We start from the raw sequence: 23,198 nt of genomic DNA, 5'->3' as shown, positions 1-23,198 counted from the left end.
GTGAGCGGGAAAGCGTGGGATAAGCACAGAGGAATTTTAGCTGTCGGAAGAGTAAGAGGTAAAGGCTGGTATATGCACACAGGATCCTTAGCTGTGGGGTAGTGAGGGGTAAAGCCTGGGAAAAGCACAGAGAATCCTTAGCTGTGGGGGAGTGAGGCGTAAAGCCTGGGCTAAGCACAGAGGATTTTTAGCTGTGCTTAGCCCAGGCTTAACCCTCACTTCCCCACAGCTAAGGATCCTCTGTGCTTATCCCAGGCTTTCCCCCTCAACTTCTCCGCAGCTAATGATCCTCTGTGCTTATCCCAAACTTTACCGCTCAATCCCCGACAGCTAAGGTTCCACTGTGCTTATCCCAAGCTTTACTCCACACTCCCCCACAGCTAAAGATAATCTGTGCTTATCCCAGGCTTTACCCCTCACACTCCCTCAGCTAGGGATCCTCTGTGCTTATCCCAGGCTTTACCCCTCACTCCCCCACATCTAAGGATCTTCTGTGCTTATCCCAGGCTTTACCCCTCACTCCCCGACAGCTAAGGATCCTCTGTGCTTTTCCCAGGATCTTTACCTCTGGGGATGTGAAAAGAAAGCCTTGGATAAGCACAAAGGATCTTTAGCTGTGGGGGAGTCAGAGGTAAAGCCTGGGATAAGCACAGAGGATCCTTAGCTGTGGGGCAGTGAGGGGTAAAGCCTGGGAAAAGCACAGAGGATCCTTAGCTGTGGGGGGAGTGAGAGCTAAAGCCTGGGATAAGCACACAGGACCCTAACCTGTGGGGGGGAGTGAGAGGTAAAGCCTGGGATAAGCACAGAGGATCCTTAGCTGTGGGGGAGTGAGGGGTAAAGCATGGGATAAACAACAAATTGTTGGTTTATTCATTTGTTAGACTTTATTACTTATGACCTTCATTAATATGTTACCCAATTCTTATTTACCGTGATTACTATATAATTCAAATTGTATACTTGGTTCTTCTTCTCTTTGACTATGTTACTTAAAGTTGCATAAATGTTCATTGTTTCATGTAATGCCATCAGGCAAGTTTATTTTTGTTCTATGTAAACTGGTTTGATTTGCATCTAATTAGGAAGATCGGTATATAAAAACAAAAAATAAATAAATAAATAAATAAATAAATAAATAAATAAGCACAGAGGACCTTTAACTGTGGGGGAGTGAGAGGTAAAGCCTGGGATAAGGACAGAGGTTCCCTACCTTTGGAGGAGTGAACGTAAAGCCTTGGATAAGCACGGAGGATCCTTAGCTGTGGAGGAGTGTGGGGTAAAAGCTGGGATAAGCACAGTGCACTCTTAGCTGTGGGGGATTGAGGAGTAAAGTTTGGGATAAACACAGGGGATCCTTAGCTGTGGGGGAGTGAGGGGTAAAGCCTGGGGTAAGCACAGAGGACCTTTACCTCTGGAGTAGTTAAGGAAAGCCTGTGATAAGCACAGAGGATCCTTAGCTGTGGGGCAGTGAGGGGTAAAGCCTGGGAAAAGCACAGAGGATCCATAGCTGTGGGGGGAGTGAGAGCTAATGACTGGGATAACCAGAGAGGATCCTTAGCTGTGGAGTAGTGAGGGGTAAAGGCTGGGATAAGCTCAGAAGATCCTTAGCTGTGGAGGAGTGTGGGGTAAACCCTGGGATAAGCACAGAGGATCTTTACCTCTGGAGGAGTGAAGGGAAAGCATGAGATAAGCACAAAGCATCTTTAGCTGTGGGGGAGTGAGGGGTGAAGCCTGGGATAAGCACAGAGGATCCTTAGCTGTGGGGAAAGTTAGAAGTAAAGCCTGGGATAAGCACAGAGGATGTTTAGCTGTGGGGGAGTGAGGGTAAAGCCTGGGACAAGTACAGAGAATCGTTAGCTGTGGGGGAGTGAGTGGTATAGCCTGGGATAAGCACAGAGGATCCTTAGCTGTGGGGGAGTGAGTGGTAAAGCCTGGGATAAGCACAGAGGATCCTTAGCTGTGGCGGAGTGAGGGGTAAAGCCTGGGATAAGCACAGAGAATCCTTAGCTGTGGGGGAGTGAGGGGTAAAGGTTGGGATAAGCACAGATGATCCTTAGCTGTGGGGGAGTGAGTGGTAAAGCCTGGGATAAGCATAGAGGATCTTTTTTCTGTGGCGGAGTGAGGGGTAAAGCCTGGGATAAGCACAGAGGATCCTTAGGTGTGGGGGGAGTGAGAGGAAAAGCCTGGGATAAGCACAGAGGATTCTTAGTGTGGGGGGAGTGAGAGGTAAAGCTGGGATAAGCACAGAGGATCCTTAGCTCTATGGGAGTGAGGAGTAAAGCCTGGGATAAGCACAGAGGATCCTTAGTTCTGGGGGAGTGAGGGGTAAAGCCTGGGATAAGCACAGAGGATCTTTAGCTGTGGGGGGAGTGAGAGGTAAGGCCTGGGATAAGCACAGAGGATCTTTAGCTGTGGGGGAGTGAGGGGTAAAGCCTGGGATAAGCAAAGTGGAAACTTAGTGGTGGGGGATTGAGGGTTAAATCCTGGGATAAGCACAGAGGATCCTTAGCTGTGGGGGAGTGAGGGGTAAAGCCTGGGATAAGGACAGAAGATACTTAGCTGTGGGGAGTGAGGGGTAAAGCCTGGGATAAGCACAGAGGACCCTTACCTGTGGGGGAGTGAGGGGTAAAGCCTGGGATAAGCACAGAAGTTCCTTAGCTGTGGGGGAGTGAAAGGTAAAGCCTTGGATAAGAACAGAGGATCCTTAGCTGTGTGGGATTGATTGGTAAAGTTTGGGATAAGCACAGAGGATCTTTAGCTGTGGGGTAGTGAGAATTAAAGCCTGGGATAAGCAGAGAAGGGTCCTTAGCTGTAGGGTAGTGAGAGGTAAAGCCTTGGCTAAGCACAGGTGATCCTTAATTAAGAAGAACTGAAGGGAAAACCAGAGATGAACTGGGGGTCTTGGTATACCAAAAAGAAGCAAAGTGGGAAAACTGAATTGATCTTGGGATCCTTAGCTACTATCAGATTTTATGTTTCTTTGTTACAGGCACTATTTACAAATCAGCCTCTACCACTTTCAGTAGATGGGCACCTGGGTTTCCATATCTTAGGCAGGATCTTGACTTTATTATTCCCCTCCCTTGCCACAATCTCCACTGTAGCAATATATTAACCTTGAACTGATACTAATGTAAAACGAAAATGGCTTCAGCTACTGAAAGAAACTGTGACTCTGCCACCGCCCCTTAATGCTGATACTAGAGCTCTCCGAAGAACGAAGTGAGAGACCTTTGCACTCTTCTCTGGGGGTACTCTGTCTGCTTTATGTATTTGTGCCCTCTTGGGGATCCTGTTTCAGAATCTAACTGCAGCCAGAAGGCCTCCATTAATAGCAGAGGCATCTGTCCAAGAGGAGGAAATTCCTCATTGCCGATGCTTTTCTTGTCTACCTCTGAGTCATGGCCCACCCCTTAGAGATACAGAGAGGGCGTGAGTGACTGTACCTTTGCTGATGAACTGAAACCTAGGGCACTCCCATGTCTGCCCACATTTATTCATTAGCTGTGGCATTTCTCTGCGTTGTAGTAGCAGCATCGGCAGACACATGTAATGCGCCAACACAGCTACAGGGTCTCCCAGGGATGGGGAGGAGAGGCTGGAGCAGAGAATAAAACAATAAGTTAATAACATAAAACCCACCTTATGTAGCAACAGCAAGTATTGCATATAAAATAAGTGCATGTACAGTTACACAGCACATTTGGATTCTTATACTCTATAGCAAACACAGACAAATGGCAATCTAGTAACAAAAGAAAGAAGAACTGTTGTGAACCATTACTATGGACAGTCTTAGTGACGGTATACAAAACCTAATAAATAAATACGATTTTTTTTATGACCCGCGGGCCTTCCCGCGAGCAGACTTACTCACCGTGCTGCTGCCTCCTTCACCCGACGCGGCAGGGATGCCGTCGTCGAGCCTCTTGCATGGCTGGAGCCACGGACTGTCGCTGCTCACACGGCCCGGAGGCTGCCCTGGCCCTGGATGTCTTCCTTCTCCGCGGTCGGTGCCATGGCCTTCCTGCCTCTCCCTGCGTGGCTGGGATTGCCCCCGATGCCATTACCTTCTTCGCGGCGCTGGGGCCGCATCCCCGAACTCGAGTGGCGGCCGGAGCCGCCCCCGGGGCCTCCTGCAGCGGCTGGAGCTGCTGCCGTCGTCGGAGCCTGCGCCTAGGCTCAGTTCTCCTACTTCAGCGTCTGACGTCAGTGCAGGCTGCTGTCCGCGGTCCTGCACAATTCTCCTGCTGCTCCTTAGGCGCCGGCGCGCGCCTCTCTGCCTGATTGAAAGGGCCAGGCACAGGAAGTGTGCTGGCCCCACCTCTATGTGGACTTCCTGCTTCAGCCCTATAAAGGGCTGCTCCATCAGTCTGTTCATTGCCTTGCATCGGAGTGTCATCCTTCTGGAGGCTCCTGCCTGCCAGAGCTCCATCAGGCCTACTTGTCTTCTCCATGGAGTTCCTGTTCTCTCGCCTTGTCAAGTCTTGTCTTCGTGCCTGAGGTCCCTGTCCAGATGTCCCGTCCAGGTATCCTGATGTTCCTGTCCTGATCTTCGTCTTGATGTCCTGCCATGATCGTCTACGTCTTGATGTTTCTGCCTTCCCGGATGTTCTTCCCCGCGTCTTCGTATGTGCTCCTAGCCTTCTGACCTGCTGGGCCTTAGAGTGGCCAACAGGTGGGATCCGTCCCTGCGCTTTGGAGCTTCTGTTCCCGCCAGCTGTTGGAGCTTCGGATGCCATTGGTCCCGACATCGAAGTTCCTCTTCGCCTGGATCTTCCCTGCGCATGTCCCGCTCTCCTCGTGGTCCGTGACCAGCCTTTGAGATGTGTAGGGCGCGCAGTGGGACAGGGTGATCCGCGACTCAGTCCCGCGGGTGGGCTGAGTAGGGCGCCCTGAGAGACTGTGCAATTGTCCTTCTGCCCAAGTGTCTTCTGTGATGTCTTCGCACTAGCCCTCGTCTGTGATGCCGTTGCATCCCCACCGGTTCCAGTACCCGAGTTCTGCCACAGTTTCTGCCTGGTTCTAGTACCCGAGTCTTGCTACAGTTCCTGCCTGGTTCCAGTATCCGAGTCCTGCTACAGTTCCTGTTTACTGTTCTAGTCTGGTTCCAGTTCTCAGACCAGCTCCTGCCCTCAATCTCAGGCCAGGTCTGCTGCCCCATGCTGTTCGCAGCAGGTCTGAAAGGCTCGGAATGGTCAGAGGACCATTCAACTTCCAACATCCTTGGGTGTTGGCCTTGGGGGCTTGCAGGCCTGGCAGAGGGTCAGCTCGCCAGTCACGCTGGAATACGCCGTAAACCCTTGGGTCGGCCCTGGGTGCGCCTGGGGTCGGGCTGAGGCCCAAGGGCATACTAAACCCATTCCACAACAGAATGCCAGGCCCCGAGGCAGCTGCAACAGAATGCAAGGCATTCGAAGTTACAACTATTTTATTAACTTGGGAAAGTGAGGAAAATCAGGTTGAAAGATATAAAAGAAAAATCACTAGCCCTACTCTATATCTCAATTCAGTTAACTTTCAAAATTCTTCAAACTCTCACCTGAATTCTGGCCAGAATAATAACATAAGTTTTCAGTTAAGTCTCACTTGAGTTCTGTTTTCCTTTTCTTTACACAAGCTGCTCCACTATGCTTGATGAAGCTGATGCAGATGCTTGAAATCCTGTGGGCTGAAGGTCCACTTAATTCAGGAGATTGGAGATCCCAGTTGTCATAAAAAAGAAATATAAATTCCCTCTCTATTCTATATAAAATTGTGACATATCTTCTGAAATTCCCTGCAATTAAATCAGCCTGATACTGAATGTATGCAGATACTATTCTAAATACTGTCCTTCTAGCTATAAATGAAACAAAAGGTCAGGAAATACTTGAAACTCACACTCTTTTCCCTCACTACAAAATACCAAACCCCTGCTTTCTCGGCACTGCTATAATAATTACTATTCTACAGACTATGGCTATGAGGAATGCTCCCATATAGCTGCAACTGCTCTTTCCTTTGTGGTAGCAGCTATGTAGCTGGGGTAGGAACCTCACTTCATTACTATGTCCTTCTATCTTTTCCTTTCTTTTATATCTAATTTTAAAAGTTCATTAGCAATTTATCCCCTTCTCCTCATTGGCTCTGGTCCTGGATTACAGCCCAAGTTCTGATTCCAAGAACTGCCATAGGTCCATTCAACTCAAAATTTTCCTTCTGGAGAAATATCCATTTAATCCTAGCAATTGTAGCCAGGTCCACTTGGTGTCACTGCAGATCAGGGAATAATACCACTGCCTTCCAACTATAGCACCCTCAGAGGAGCCAGAGGGTAATTTAACATTTGTATAGGTGAGAAGGACTTCTGTAGGCTTCAAAGAAAGCATTTGCATTTACCCCTGTCTGTCTCAACTAAACTGCCAAGTAATTTGTATGTCACCATGTTATGGTTAATGGTGTTTGGTTGGATCCTTGGACACTGTGGCAGCTGACCACACCCACGAGTGGCAGTCCCGTGAGGGACCACGGTGTCAGGCTAGACTCAGGATAGAGAAACACAGATTTGAATCTTTTATTAAACAATGTGAATTGCCACCAGAGGTGGCAGTAGTGAGTAGTGGTTGTAAAGCTCGGCTGGGCGCGTCTCACACAGAACGCTAGAACAGCGGATCCTCTGCAAGGCAGTGCTATAGTGGAAAGAGACTGAGAGTTATGAGCACACAATAAGATTTAACATTCAGAGTCCCAATGTAGAAATAGGAGAAGCTCCGAGACAGGGAGAGCAGGCCCTCGAGGAGCGAGTACCTGATCCCTTAGAGCAGAGAGACTCGGTAGCGTTGTACTCACTTAACAATAACAGAGATTCCACTAGACGAGAGGTCTGGCACTGGAGCGGAGAGCAGACCCTCAAGGAGCGAGTACCTGATTCCAGTGAAGCAGTACTGTGGAGAGAGATGGTTTCTGTACTCACTGATGATAACTGTAAGTTAGTTCTTTCAAGTAGAAGGGTAGAGGTTGCAGGCAGCGCCACAGGGAACATGGGCCCTCGAGGAGCGAGTACCAGTTTCCTGATAGCACCTGAAAGAAGCAAAGAGGCCCCCGAGGAGTGGGTACCCCGTTAGAGACCCCCGAAGGGTAGTAAGAGTTCCAGATAATGCTGGATTGGCAGAGTAGCTTAGGAACGGAGAGCGAATCCCATCCATATGAATCCTGTTGCTAACTCAATGAGCTAGCAAATACTATAGGCAGATATACCTGGAAGACGTGATGTCAGAACAGGGGGACTTCCGAGTTCTCGCCAACATAGAGTTAAAGATGAGGGTGAAGTGCGCGCATGCATCAGCAAGGGGGAACACCCCCGAGGTTCGTGCCAAGGTTGGAATAAAGATGTGGGTGGCGCGCGCACCCTAGTAGGTACCTGGGAGGAGCATGGCGGGAGGCTGCACCATAGCCATTCCGGGGACGCCGGAGAGGTCGGCTTGTAGACGTGGCAGTAGCCATCTTTCCTAGGTAAGCGGGAGGAGCCGTGAATAAGGTGAGGCAAACGGGGTGAAGCTGTCTAGCAATGATGGATGCAACAGTACCCTCCTTCAAAGAGCATCCACGCTGTTTCCTACCAGGTCTTGGTTTCTGAGGATGCAATCTATGGAAGTCTTGTAGCATCTCTTTATCCAATATATTAGCCAATGGAGTCCAAGAGTTTTCTTCAGGTCCATAGCCTTCCCAAGATAGGCCCAACTAAGTCCTACCACCCCCAGCACCCAAAGACTCAACCCGAGAGGAACGTGGGCTGGTATAGGTGAAGCTCCAGTGGCCTCTAGCTTCAGCCCACTCCACCTGCTATCAGTGGGGACCCATGGGCCCTTGCCTATGGATTGCACCAACTCCGCCTCAGCCCAAGAATCCACCTCAAATGCAACAATCTATCTAATGTTTGGGTACTTGCCAAGTACTTATGACTTGTATTGGCCACTATTGGAAACAGGATGCTGGGCTTAATGGACATATCTTGTGGCATATCTTATGCTTATGTTTCTTATGCTTATGAAGGCAAGACTTCCTTTTGCAAACCCCAAAGACTCTCCTCCATTAAACCATGTTTGTTTAAGTGGTCAGTAATTTTTTTGTTAAGAATAGTTTCTACCATTTTGCCTGGCATTGATGTTAGGCTCACCATTCTATAGTTTCCAGGATTATCCCTGGAGCCCTTTTTAAAAATTAGCATCATATTGGCTAACCCCCAGACTTCTGGTACCGTGGCATATTGGTTGTGGCCGTGTACTGTCCAGCAAGATGGTAAAGAGGAAGCAAGGGGCAGATACATAGCAGACCATGGGAAAGATGGATAGATACCAATAAACTACAACTCCCCAGAAACCAACTGGGTCTGTGCTGGCAGGTTGATGGTGGTCAGGTAATGTCCTGCAAGGTGATACAAAGAAAACCAAAAAGGCAGATGAAGGAAGCATGATTTAGCAGCAGCGCAGGCCTAGGAGTAGCTGGGCTGGTACCAGTAGGTTACAACTCCCTAAATACCACATGAGTCAGTACTGGCAGATTGGTAGTTGCTGGGTACTGTTCAGCAAGGCCATGGGGACCTAGAAGAATTAAGTAGGGTAACGTTTATGCTCTTCTACCAAGGATGGTAGAGATCTAAAGAGGAAGACAACAAGAACTGATCTGGATAAGGAGCGATATCCTATCAGTGTTCAAGCTTCTATGGCTGGCAGCTGGGATAGCTCCTTAGCAATGTACACAGGAATAACTCGGAGGAATGGATGGGGTCAGTTGGTCATTTTCTGCCCTCATCTGCTTTATTGCTATGTTAGCTGTGAAGGGAAAGCCAGAGATCAATTGGGGTCCATGGCAATTGCAACAAGAAGGAAAATGATCGGACCAGCTGAGTCCTAGAGTCCTTATTTGCCGACATCTTGTATATTTCTATGAAGGAGCATTTTCTGGCTGCTGTGTATACATTGGAATCAGACTGTGACTAACTGTTCTATTTTTCTGTTTCTTAGCAGAACCTAAGCAGAGGGATCCATTGTCGTCTTACACAGAACCACAGGTATGTCTGTCAAACCCCTTTACAGAAAATATTTGCTTATACTGTTTGCTGGTGAAGGGGAAATAACTAGTTTGGTATGCGCAATAACATAGAAGATGTCTGCAGATAAGATCATATGGCCTACTCAATCTGCCTATTTGCCCCTGTCTTTATTATTCTAGCTAAGGGTTTCTCCCAGCTGCTCTAGCTGAGACCATCACCTTTCCTCATCCTTACCCCTCCCTTCTTCCCCCATACTGCTAAGAATATTTCCCAGTTGTCAGCAGTACAAACTTGATCACCTTCACTGTTCTAGATGTGGCCATCACCCTTCCTTACCTTACCCTCCCCCCCCCCCCCCCCAAATCCCTCCACTGTCATTATACTAAGGATATCTCACCACTGCCAGCTATACATGTTTGTCTACCTTGCAGTATATTTCTGCTCTGCAGGAGTCAGCCTGCAGCTCTTGCTAGGAAATTGGCCACCTCCCACCCCCAATTCTATCCTAGAACAGTGGTTCTCAACCTTTTTTTGGCCGGGACACACCTGACAGATGGTTCTCACATGTGTGACACACTGTACATGTGACCATCACGGGACTAAATGTAAACATGCACTCTGCATCCACAGGAATTCCCTCAACCCCCAGCAATGAGCAATGGCAGATCTAGGGAATTACCCTGTAGAACTCTGGTTCTGATGACATCCCATAAATGCAAAACAAACTCCTTTTACTACTACGCACAATAGCCTTCCTTATGAAAAGACAGTAATTTACCACTAATGCATATCCTATTGAGAAAACACAACAAATAAGATTGATACAAATGCCTAAATGCTAGTAAAATATCTCACCTCAGTCACACACCCTTCACCAAGTACAGAAAAACCACAAATTATAAATATGGAGACAGAAACTGGAATGGAAAACAAAAAAAGCCACTCTGCATGCAGTGCGAACCTGGAGAAATGGAAAGAGAAATAAAGCACGTAACAGACTCTCAGGATTTGCAATAATGCACACAAACTAACCCGCACAAAGTTACACCTGTATTATGGAACACACTCAAACAGTAACAACCCTATCTAAGAAATACAACTATTAAACCAGGCCCTAAACACTAATACATTTCCTATTGGGAAAACAGAATAAGCCAAGCTGGTATAGAGCCCCACACAGAAATAATTGTAAAGCTATACTAAAAATGTTACAAAACAGCTGCTGAACAGAATAATATCCAACAATTAAAAACTCATAAAAATTATTAAAACATGTCCAAATATCAATAAAATATTTCAAAACAGCAGACATCGCATAATACCCAATAATTAAAATGGCAATCAAGAAAAATAAATTTAAAAAACCACCTTTACTTACCCTCTCCAGCAACTCTCCTACTCCTTTCCCTTCCCTCCTTACACACACACACACACATACAATTAGACCCCCCCATGACCAGTCTGTCTCTCTCACACCAGTCATCTTCCTGACCAATCTCTCTCTCTCACATATGCACAGTAGTCATCTTCCTGACCAGTCTCTCTCTCTCACACAGAAACACATCACCTCGCTGAACAATCTCTCTCTAAATCAACTCATGGTCTCTTATATACAAGCTCTCAATCACACACAAATGCTCTCGCACTCTTTCACACCAGCTCTCACCCAGGCTTCCATTCACACCAACATACACAAGCTGTCACCCAAGCACCCATTCACACCAGCTCTCACCCAGGCTTCCATCCACACCCACAAGCTCTCACCCTGGCACCCATTCACACCAACTCTCACCCTGGCACCCATTCACACCCACACACCCAAGCTTTCACCCAAGCACCCACACACACAGGCTCTCACCCATTCACACCCGCAGTCACAAGCTGTCACCCATGTATCCATTCATACCCACAGACACAAGCTCTCACTTAGTCACCCATTCACACCCACAGACACAAGCTCTCACCCAAGCACCCATTCACACCCACACACACACAAGCTCTCACCCAGGCACCCATTCACACCCACAGACACAAGATCTCACTTAGGCACCCATTCACACCCACTGACACAAGTTCTCACCCAGGCACCCATTCACACCCTCAGATACAAGCTCTCACCCAGGCTTCCATTCATACCCACACCCACAAGTTCACCCAAGCACCCATTCATACTAGCTCTCACCCATGCATCCATTCACACCCACAGACACAAGCTCTCACCCAAGCACCCATTCACACCCACACACACACAAGCTCTCACCCAGGCACCCATTCACACCCTCAGACACAAGCTCTCACCCAAGCACCCATTCACACCAGCTCTCACCCATCTTCCATTCACACCCACACACACTCTCAAGCTCTCACCCAAGCACCCACATACACACAGGCTCACCCATGTATCCATTCACACCCACAGACACAAGATCTCACTTAGGCACCCATTCACACCCACAGACACAAGTTCTCACCCAGGCACCCATTCACACCCTCAGATACAAGCTCTCACCCAGGCTTCCATTCACACTCACACCCACAAGCTCACCCAAGCACCCATTCACACTAGCTCTCACCCATCTTCCATTCACACCCACACACACTCACAAGCTCTCACCAAGGCATCCATTCACACCCTCAGACACAAGCTGTCACTCAAGCACCCATTCACACCAGCTCTCACCCAGGCTTCCATTCACACACACACAAGTTCTCACCCAAGCACCCATTCACACCAGCTCTCACCCATCTTCCATTCACACCCACACACACTCACAAGCTCTCACCCAAGCACCCACACACACAGGCTCACCCATGTATCCATTCACACCCACAGACACAAGCTCTCACTTAGGAACCCTTTCACACCCACAGACCCAAAGCTCTCACTTAGGCACCCATTCACATCCACAGACAGAAGCTCTAACCCAAGCACCCATTCTCACACACACACACACACACACAAGCTCTCACCCAGGCTCCCATTCACACCCTCAGACACAAGCTCTCACCTAGGCTTCCATCCACATCCACATACACAAGCTCTCACCCAAGCACCCATTCACACCAGCTCTCACCCTAGTACCCATTCACACCCACAGATACAAGCTCTCACCCAGGCACCCATTCACACCCTCAGACAAAAGCTCTCACCCAAGCACCCATTCACACCAGCTGTCACCCAGGCTTCCATTCACACCCACACACACACAAGCTCTCACCCAGGCACCCATTCACACCCTCAGACACAAGCTCTCACCCAGGTTTTCATTCACACCAGCTCTCAGCCTGGCACCCATTCATACCCACAGACACAAGCTCTCACCCAGGCACCCATTCAAACCCTCAGACACAAGCTCTCACCCAAGCATCCATTCACCCATTCATACCCACAGACACAAGCTCTCACCCAGGCACCCATTCACAACAGCTCTCACCCAGGCTTCCATTTACACACACACACAAGCTCTCACCCAGGCACTCATTCACACACAGACACATCAGCTCTCACCCAGGCACTCATTCACACACACAGACATACCAGCTCTCACCAAAAACTTCTTCCTTCAATGCAGGGATGGGCTCCAGTTCCGCCGCGGCTTTACTCTGGCGGGCCTTCATAAGACAAAACTTTTTATTGAACAGAACCAGAATGATTGAAACAAACAGAACAGGAAATGCAGTTTTTCTTATACATTCCCCATTATAGCAACAATAATTGCGCTGGCTAATACAACAATTTCCTTCCCCTGCTATCTCAGGAGTATCTCCCGAACCTCCCCCAAAAGGACTTCCCCCCTTCCCCCCCCCTCCCCACATCCACTTGAGCATGGGTTACAACATCGCAGAGATTCCTCAGTTGACTAGATCAGGTAATTGTTTCTAGAATGCTGTTGAAGGAGACACACACCATTAAAGTCATCATTATCTGGGCGTTCAGTCGTTAAGTATCAAACTCCTGGAACGGTGGGACAATGATTGCAGGTAGATGTCCCAAGTCTGCAGGAAGCGACGACGGTGAATGGGTGACGTTCTCAAACTCATATTGTCCATCTGCATCATGTAGTGGAGATGAATGCGCCAGACCCAAAAAGAAGGTCCAGTATTCTCCCTCCAAAACACTTTTCTCCCAATTGCACAAGACTTCCGAAGGAATAAATGGGGACCCACTCCCCGGACCAGAAACTGGGATACACAGTCAAAAAGAAGCATGTATGAGGAGGTGAAAAGATTTATCCTCATCAACTTCCCCAGGTAACGCACAATTCTCCCCCAGTAATCTTGAATCACAGGGCTTGCCCAAAAAACATGAGACAAATTTCTCACCGACGCATGGCAATGCAGGCATGCCGCCATAGGGGTAATTTTAGTGTGAAAAGCGATTTGTGGTGAGATATAAGCTCTCCGTTTGAGTTTGAATTGCATTTCCCTCAGATACATGTTATTGGATACTGAGGTGACATTACGTGGGATAAAAAACTCCACTGTCATGGGAAACACCCCATTCCGATTCCATCTCTCCACGGACATTTGAAAAGTATCCTTAGGAAGGCTCCGCAACAGTAATTTCAGTAATTTATAATATGCCGAGGGAGCAGGTGATCTGGAACACTGAAAATGAAATAAGGCGTCTAATGTGTGAAAAGATGCCGCCTGTCGGGTAGATCGGTTCAGGGAGTGTATGTAATGCTGTAGTTGCAGGTATCCAAATGTGTGAGTGTTCCGGAGTCCATACAAACTTTTCAGGGTGTCTAGGGGTAAAATATCTCCCGCAACATCTAATACATGACCCAGTGCTGAATGCCCTTTTGCCTCCAGTCTTGGAAAACGGCTGATTGGGACCCTGGAGAGAACATTGGGTTGTCCCTAATGGGCATAAGATATGCACAAATATTAGGGATCACAAGCTGTGTGGTAAGAAAAAAAACAGGCCTTCCGAATGGGTAAAATCAAGGGGTCCTGCACCAGCACCGGATCTAGTGTATTCAATGGGCCCATAAGTACAAATTTCAAGTCCGCGGGTGTTATCAAGGTATTTTCCGCCAAATGATTTACAAAGACAGTCTCCCCCAAAATCCAATTGCGGACTGCATGTAAATTAGCCACCATGTTATATCTAAAAAGATCTGGGACCCCCACCCCCCCCATGCCCCACCCAGGGCAATTTTAACCAGGTGAGGGGTATCGTAACAACCGGTCAACACGTCTCAGATCCCGTTGTTTAACAAGAAGCGGAAAGTTTTGTAAAACATAAATTGATTTAGGCAGGAGGACCATTTTAAAAAGATTAATCCTCCCCCCCAGGGACAAAGGAAGCTCTCACCAAGCATGCAATTTATCTTGGGTGAGGGTGAGCAACCCAGGAATGTTAAGGCGGTAAATAAGCTCCAAATTGACCGCCAAATGAATGTCCAAATATTTAATGGAGCCATCAGCCCAACGCAACGGAAAGGAACTCCCCCATTGCTCCCGTAGAGTCTCTGGGAAAGCTAGTGCCTCCGACTTGTCCCAGTTAATGCGCAACCTGGAAATAGCCCCAAAGGCTGTAAACAAGTCTAAGAGAGCTGGGAGCGAGCGCCGTGGAGTGGTGAGGAAAGCTAAAAGGTCATCAGCAAAAGCGGCATATTTAAATACCTCCGTTTGCCCCCTCCCCCCGAGGGGAACTGAATACCCCTTATAGCGGAAGACTCCTATATGGCTAGTAGCAAGGGTTCTAGGGTAAGAAGGAAAAGCAAGGGGGATAATGGACAGCCTTGCCTTGTACCCTGAAACACCGGGAAGAGTTCTGAGTACTGACGATTAACCAAAAGCAATGGAGTGAAGAACATGAAACATAAAGCCCCATTCATAGAAAACATAGAAACATAGAAACATAGAAGTGACGGCAGAAGAAGACCAATGGCCCATCCAGTCTGCCCAGCAAGCTACGCAGTTTATCCATTTTTTCCCCCCTTTTTTCTCCCTCCCACCCGTCTCTATTGGCTTCCAGCACCCTCCGGCCCCAATTCCCTTCCACCCCTCCACCAATGCAGAGAGCAGCGCCATCCTAGTGAACATCCAGCTCAATCAGGGGTAGCAACCGCCGCGACCAGCAGGCCACACCCTTGCCCCTTACCCACCCCTGTTTTGTTTGCTTGTTTGTTTTTTTTTATTTTTTGAGATGGCAGCCCTCCATCCTTCCGCTCCGTGAAGGTGGAACACCAACCACTGGCAACCGGCATCCCGCTCCGTGAATGCCTCTGTGGCTACTGCCGCTCTGTGCAGTGTTTTGTTGCATGAAAGTGGAACACCAACCACTGGCCACTGGCATCCCGCTCCGTGAATGCCTCAGTGGCTACTGCCTCTCCGTGCAGTGTTTTGCTGCCTGAAGGTGGAACACCAACTACTGGCCACTGGCATCCCGCTCCATGAATGCCTCAGTGGATACTGCCGCTCCGTGCAGTGTTTGCTGCCTCCTCTCTATTTATGCCCACTAGACTTGATGGATCCACAGTGTTTATCCCACGCCCCTTTGAAGTCCTTCACAGTTTTAGACTTCACCACTTCCTCCGGAAGGGCATTCCAGGCATCCACCACCCTTTCCGTGAAGAAATACTTCCTGACATTGGTTCTTAGTCTTCCTCCCCGGAGCCTCAGCTCGTGACCTCTGGTTCTGCTGATTTTTTTCCTACGGAAAAGGTTTGTCGTTGTCTTTGGATCATTAAAGTTTTTCAAGTATCTGAAAGTCTGAATCATATCACCCCTGCTCCTCCTTTCCTCCAGGGTGTACATATTTAGATTCTTCAATCTCTCCTCGTACGTCATCCGATGAAGATCCTCCACCTTCCTGGTCGCCCTTCTCTGTACCGCTTCCATCTTGTCTTTGTCTCTTTGTAGATACAGTCTCCAGAACTGAACACAGTACTCCAGGTGAGGCCTCACCAAGGACCTGTACAAGGGGATAATCACTTCCCTTTTCTTACTCGATATTCCTCTCTCTATGCAGCCCAGCATTCTTCTGGCTTTTGCTATCACCTTGTCGCATTGTTTCGCAGACTTCATATCATTAGACACTATCACCCCAAGGTCCCTCTCCTGCTCCGTGCACATCAGCCTTTCCCCCCCCCCCCCCCATCAAATACAGTTCATTCGGATTTCCACTCCCCATATGCATGACTTTGCACTTCTTGGCATTGAATCTCAGCTGCCATATCTTCGACCACTCTTCCAGTTTCCTTAAATCCCGTCTCATTCTCTCCACTCCTTCCGGCGTGTCCACTCTGTTGCAGATCTTAGTGTCATCCGCAAAAAGACAAACCTTACCTTCTATCCCGTCCGCAATGTCGCTCACAAAGATATTGAACAGGACCGGCCCCAACACCGATCCTTGCAGTACACCACTTAAAACCGCTCTCTCTTCAGAGAAAGTACCATTTACCATCACACATTGTCTTCTGTCCGTCAACCAATTTGCAATCCAGGTCACCACCTCGGCACTCACTCCTAAGCTTCTCGTTTTATTCACCAGTCTCCTGTGCGGAACTGTATCAAAAGCTTTGCTGAAATCCAAGTAGATGACATCGAGTGCTCTTCCTTGATCCAATTCCTTGGTTACCCAGTCAAAAAAGTCAATCAGATTTGTCTGACAGGATCTTCCCCTGGTGAATCCATGTTGCCTCTGGTCCATCAATTCTCCGGACTGTAGATATTTCACTATTCTCTCTTTCAGCAGTGACTCCATTACTTTTCCCACCACTGAAGTGAGGCTAACCGGTCTGTAGTTACCAGCCTCCTCTCTGTTCCTACTCTTGTGAAGCGGGACCACCACCGCTCTTCTCCAATCTCTTGGTACCACTCCCGTTTCTAGGGATCTATTGAACAGGTCACACAGCGGACCCGCCAGAACATCTCTGAGCTCCCTCAGTATCCTTGGATGAATCCCATCAGGCCCCATGGCTTTGTCCACTTTCAGATTCTTTAGCTCTTCCCATACATTTTCTACTGTAAAAGGATTTTCATCTATTCCACTTCCCTCCAGTTTCTTGTTGTGTAGAGATGGTCCTTCTCCAGGGTCTTCTTTAGTGAACACAGAACTGAAGTATTCGTTTAATATTTCTGCCATATCTTCGTCTCTCTCCACACATTGATCATTACCACCTTTTAATTTCACAATACCACTATGGACTTTTCTCTTTTCGCTGATGTATCTGAAAAATGTTTTGTCACCATTTTTTATCTCCTTGGCAATCCTCTCTTCCGCTTGACTTTTTGCCAACTTGATTAATTTCTTTGTCTCTCTCAGTTGAATCAGATATTCTTCTTTGTGTTCCTCCCTTTGGGATCTTTAATATTTCTTGAATGCTGTTCTTTTAGCTTTAATTTTGTCAGCTACCTCCACACGATTGAAGGCTTTCTCCGCATCTAGACTAACCACCAGGAAGGGATCGTCTATACGCTTGCAGAGCGCCATGGCTATTGCCATCCGGCAAATATTTGTAAGGGCGTAACGCTTTTTAACTAAACCAACCTGGCCCAGCTTAATCAAGAAAGGCAGGATATTCCCCAGCCGATCTGCCATAAATTGGCCAGAAGTTTATGGTCCACATTTAAGAATGAAATAGGCGGTATGAGGCCAGAGACAATGGGTCTTTCCCAGGCTTAGGGATGAGAGTCACAAGGGCCACATTTCTATGCTCTGGGAAAGCGCCGGTGGATATCAAATTAGTAAATACCAGGGGTAGTAGCTGTGCAAGAGGTGTCACCAGACATTTATAAAATTCCGAACTATACCCGTGAGGACCAGGGGCCTTTAATTTATGCATGTTATTTATAGCTAGACACTCCTTTTCCTCCGAGATGGGCTCGTTCAAATAGCAACTATGTTCCAAGGTAATGGAAGGAAGGTGCATCCATTCGCAAAACAAGCCTTTCCATAACTACTCACCTCAGCCATGGTTCTTATCCGCATCATGAGTACACTGTCCAACTTTAGGCCTTCATAGTCCCCCCTACTCAATTTTCCCTGTTTTTCGCCCAAGTTATACAGACCCAATTCTCTATACTTGCTTCACCCACTCTATGTTTATCCAGAATATGTTGTTCCAAATTATTTCTACCCTGTTCATTGTTTATTCCAGGTTATTTCTACCCTGTTCTTTGTAAAACAAGACTTTGTCTCTGTTAATTTTGCTGGTTGTAATGTAAACCGAAGTGATAATTAATCTTGTTAATTGAACCTCGGTATATAAAAGTTATAAATAAATAAATAAATAAAACTCATCCCAGGCTGAGTGCCAGCCCTCAGACTTGTACAAGGCAGAATAGTAACTATGAAAAGCCTTCAAAATGACCTGGGTGTCTGTCACTATCCGACCCACGTCGGTATGGATCGCTGGAATATTATGGGACCCCATAAGAACATAAGAACATGCCATACTGGGTCAGACCAAGGGTCCATCAAGCCCAGCATCCTGTTTCCAACAGTGGCCAATCCAGGCCATAAGAACCTGGCAAGTACCCAAAAACTAAGTCTATTCCATGTTACCGTTGCTAGTAATAGCAGTGGCTATTTTCTAAGTCAATTTAATTAATAGCAGGTAATGGACTTCTCCTCTAAGAACTTATCCAATCCTTTTTTAAACACAGCTATACTAACTGCACTAACCACATCCTCTGGCAACATGCCTTTTAACTTTAAAACATGCCTTTTAACTTTCAGAAAAAGACTTAAAACCTGGCTCTTTCAACAAGCCTTCCCTGAACCACCAGACAATCACTAGTTGGCATTCATTCCTACCCGGTCTGGCACTCCGTTTCTCAAAGAAAAAATAAATGGACTCTGAGACATTCAGGTTAAAGCACCGTCCTTAAGTTTTTTAACTTGTACAATCTATGGTAAAATTTCTTTTACCGGCCTATCTTCTTTCCAGCTTGTTGCAAGCTTCCAAGTTCTCTCCCCCTGTTGATTGTAACTTTGACTTATTCCTACTTATTGTTATCTTTCGTTTACGGGAATTTGTTACTCTAGTTTTCTTCCCTTTTGTTAATTGTAAACCGATCCGATATGGTAATTTACTATGAAGGTCGGTATAAAAAACTGTTAAATAAAAAAAAAAACAAAAAAAACCTGTTAAATAAAATTCCAGAGTTTAATTGTGCGTTGAGTAAAAAAGAACTTTCTCTGATTAGTTTTAAATGTGCCACATATCTTCATGGAGTGCCCCCTAGTCTTTCTATTATCCGAAAGAGTAAATAACCGATTCACATCTACCCGTTCTAGACCTCTCATGATTTTAAACACCTCTATCATATCCCCCCTCAGTCGTCTCTTCTCCAAGCTGAAAAGTCCTAACTTCTTTAGTCTTTCCTCATAGGGGAGCTGTTCTATTCCCCTTATCATTTTGGTAGCCCTTCTCTGTACCTTTTCCATCACAATTATATCTTTTTTGAGATGCGGCGACCAGAATTGTACACAGTATTCAAGGTGCAGTCTCACCATGGAGCGATACAGAGGCATTATGACATTTTCCGTTTTATTCACCATTCCCTTTCTAATAATTCCCAACGTTCTGTTTGCTTTTTTGACTGCCGCAGCACACTGAACCGACGATTTTAATGTGTTATCCACTATGACGCTTAGATCTCTTTCTTGGGTTGTAGCACCTAATATGGAACCTAACATTGTGCAACTATAGCATGGGTTATTTTTCCCTATATGCATCACCTTGCACTTATCCACATTAAATTTCATCTGCCATTTTGATGCCCAATTTTCCAGTCTCACAAGGTCTTCCTGCAATTTATCACAATCTGCTTGTGATTTAACTACTCTGAACAATTTTGTATCATCTGCAAATTTGATTATCTCACTCGTCGTATTTCTTTCCAAACAGAATGTTGGGAATTATTATTACTGTCCAGTTGGGCATGAGCAGGGAAACTCCGCTCGTCAGATGGTCGGGATTGAGCCACCACTGAAGACTGGCCCTCGCCTGGTCCGTGAGTGGGAGCGGGAGGTGGAATTCTTCCGACACCGGCTTCCATCGGGAGAGCAATGCTGATTGCAATGGACATAGATGAGCGAAGGCCCAGGGAATGGACCATCCGCGTTTCATTGGGAAGCCTTAGACCCCGTTCCCAACGAGGATCCACCTTGCCTCCCAAACTTTTTCCCACGAAAGGACTGAGGCCACGAGGACGACCTGGAGGAGCCAGAACGGTAAGAGGAACCTGACGATCTCTGCAGACGCGACCTTCTACTCCCCCGAAACCGGGACCTATTGGTGAAAGAAGGCCGAGCCCTGGGCCTGTCCTCAGGCAGCTTAAAAGCCTTGTTTTCTCCGAGCGACTGCATCAGGTCATCCAACTGTTTACCAAACAACAACTCCCTTTAAACGGTAGCGAGCCAAGGTGAGCCTTAGAGGACCCATCCGCCGCCCAATTGCGGAGCCAGAGGAGACGGCACGCGGAAACCGCTGAAACCATGGCTCTGGCCGACGTCCGCAGCAGGTCATACAGAGCATCCGCGCTGTAAGCGATCACCGCCTCCAGGTGATCCGCCTGCGCAGATTCCTCTTCCGAGAGACCTGCATTGGCCTGGAGCACCTGGGCCCAGCGCAGCCCTGCCCGCAGGGCAAAGTTACTACAAATAGCCGCGCGGAACCCCAGAGCCGAAACCTCAAAAACCTTTTTAAGCTGCAGCTCCAGCTTCCTGTCCTGGATATCCTTGATTGCTGTGGCCCCTGTGACCGGGATCGTGGACCTCTTCGTTACTGCCGACACCGCTGCGTCCACTCTGGGAAGGCGAAGGAGATCCAGTGCGTCCTCTGGCAGTGGATACAGCTTATCCATAGCCTTACTCACTTTCAGGCCCAACTCCGGGGTATCCCATTCCCGGAATAAAATGTCCGACGCCGAGAAGTGGATCGGGAAAGCCACTGCCGGACCCATAAGGCCCAACAGCACCGGGTCCATTTTGGCCCCCGGCCGGGACTCCACCGGTGGAGCATCCACACCAAGCTCCTGAAGAATGGCCGGAATAAGCAGTGCTAGTTCATCCTTCCGGAACAAGCGTACCACCTTCGGGTCATCACCATCCACTGCCGGCGTTCCCTTCCCGGTACCGGGCTGGACTGACCCCTCTTCATCCAGCCCGTCGGCCCGCCCCAGGGGCCCTACAGGCGGGTCCGCCTCATCCGATGATGTAGATTCGGTGTCAGTGTCCTGAGGGGTACCCCGCAAAGGGCGCTTCTCCCTAGGCGGGTCCGAGGTTCTCCGGGACCTATCCCTAGCTTTCCTCTTCCGGGACCCCGACTGTCCGTCCGAGCCCCCCGTGGCCAACGCCCTACCCGCCTTCCGTCTGGATTTTTTATACTTCAGCATCTTGCGTAGAAGAAGCGTGAAATCCGAAGAAAAGGAAGCCTCCGAACCCGAAGATGCCTCCTCTAGACTATCTTCCAACGGCGATGCAGCCCCCCCCGGGGCGCCCCCCCCCCTGGGGGGGCCGCTGCTGCGGGGAAAGCGTGGGAGGCATGCCGCCATTACTGGCAGCCTTCCATGTGGCCTCCCGAACTGCACCCAAAATGGCCGCCGTTCCCGCGCTGATCGAGAACGGCTCAGCACTGCCTTCCCCGTTCTGCCCGGCGCGCAGCAGCGATTGCGCTGGCCGAGACCGGCCCCCCCCCGACCGGCCTCGGACGGCCCCTCATTGCCCGAAACACAATTTGAGCAGATGCCATCGGGCGACAACCGCGGCGCGCACGGCAAGAAGATCCCCTCGGCATCCGCCGCCCTGCCGACGCGCCAAAACAGAGTAGAATTAAAATTAATTAAAATTAATTAAATGCCCCGAACGGCGAAGGAGACAACGACGAAGCACGGAGAGTCGGCGAGGCCAAGAAGAAAAAAACACAATACTTTTTTTTTTTTTTACTTGCCGCCGCTGTCCCTGGTCCTGACCCTCCTGCTCCAGCGGGGGCGAGTGAACCGGGCTCCCCAGTGTCACCCCCGACTCTGCTACCAGAAGAAGGCCGGGTCCTCGACCCTTAGCAGCAGCCTCAACCAGGGGGGGATGGTTCCCTCAGAACCTTCCAAACCCCCCTGGGAGGCTCCCAGGACGAGGGAGTCTTCTTACTTTATTTTCCTTCTCCTCTCTTCTCCTTGTCTTCTTTTGTTTTTTTTTGTTTTTGTTTTTTTTAAACTTCTCACCAAAACCAAATTCCTGACTAACTAACAATGCTACCCAGGGATCCCAGAGGCTGTGGGTGAACTTGCCCCATCTGCTGGAGACAGAGTAAGATTGAGGGGCTCTGAGTGGCGCCTTACTATATGTAGGGGAGCCCGACAGGTCTTGCTCTGTGTCCATCTGCTGGTGCAGAGTCACAACCCAGGTGTCTGGACTGATCCGGGTACGTACAGGGAATATATATTTCAAAACTGCTGATGAATAGAACCTCCAGTAATTTAACTCAGGGAAATTTTCAAAAATTTGTATATAACACCAATAAAATATTTCAAAAAGAGCAGACATCAAATAATATTCAATAATTAAAACTAATAAGGATTTTAAAAAGCCCCAGCTGTCCCCTTCTGTGGGAGCTCTTGATTTCCAGTCACCCTGATATTGTCGAGGATTAGGAGGTTATCCTCTCTCTCTCACACATACTCACATGTCCATTCTCTCTCACACATATACACTGTCACATACATACACATTCATGCTCTTATATCCACCATAACCTCTCACTCTCACTGACACTGACACACTCTCAGGCTCTAAGACACTCTCTCCCCCTCCACACCCCACACCCCCCCCCCACACACACACAAACTCTTACTCCCTTGGATTTTCTCATACACACTCATGCTCTCACACTCACTGGCTCCCTCACATACACACAAACACACACACCCAGGCAACCTCCCAGTCATTCTCACACACACACTCTGACCCCTAGGCAGGCTCCCATTCATTTTCACACCATTCCCTCCCCATCCCCCAGGCATGCACACATTCATTCTCACACACACAGACCCCCAGGCAGGCACCCATGCATTCACACACATACACCCCCAGGCAGAGTCCCATTCATACACATGCACACACTAAAGGCAGACCCCCCTCTCTTTTGCCAGCAACCTCGGAACCTCTCTCATTCCTCTGCTGCCACTGTCACTGCTGCCACATAGC

At 48.3% G+C, this 23,198-nt stretch overlaps 1 protein-coding gene across 6 annotated transcripts in view; it reads left to right on the top strand.

Annotated features, from left to right (window-relative positions):
• SPIRE2 (spire type actin nucleation factor 2) overlaps positions 1 to 23,198 on the top strand; it is a 208,670-nt gene that overhangs the window by 52,520 nt on the left and 132,952 nt on the right. For 4 of the 6 annotated variants that reach the window (XR_003857675.1, XM_029608208.1, XM_029608207.1 and 1 more), the window contains exon 2: positions 9,006 to 9,052. Coding sequence is in view for 5 of the 6 variants with exons in the window: in XM_029608208.1 (XP_029464068.1) it covers positions 9,006 to 9,052 (47 nt within the window). In the remaining variant the exon portion in view is untranslated. The remainder of the gene's footprint in view (positions 1 to 9,005; positions 9,053 to 23,198) is intronic. The other 2 variants (XM_029608209.1, XM_029608206.1) reach the window with 1 other exon arrangement.

This window comes from Rhinatrema bivittatum, chromosome 7 (assembly GCF_901001135.1).
Source record: "Rhinatrema bivittatum chromosome 7, aRhiBiv1.1, whole genome shotgun sequence".
In the NCBI taxonomy this organism is placed as follows: Eukaryota; Metazoa; Chordata; class Amphibia; order Gymnophiona; family Rhinatrematidae; genus Rhinatrema; species Rhinatrema bivittatum.
Note: the sequence above shows the minus strand (reverse complement) of the source record. Positions and strands in the feature narration are given on the sequence as shown.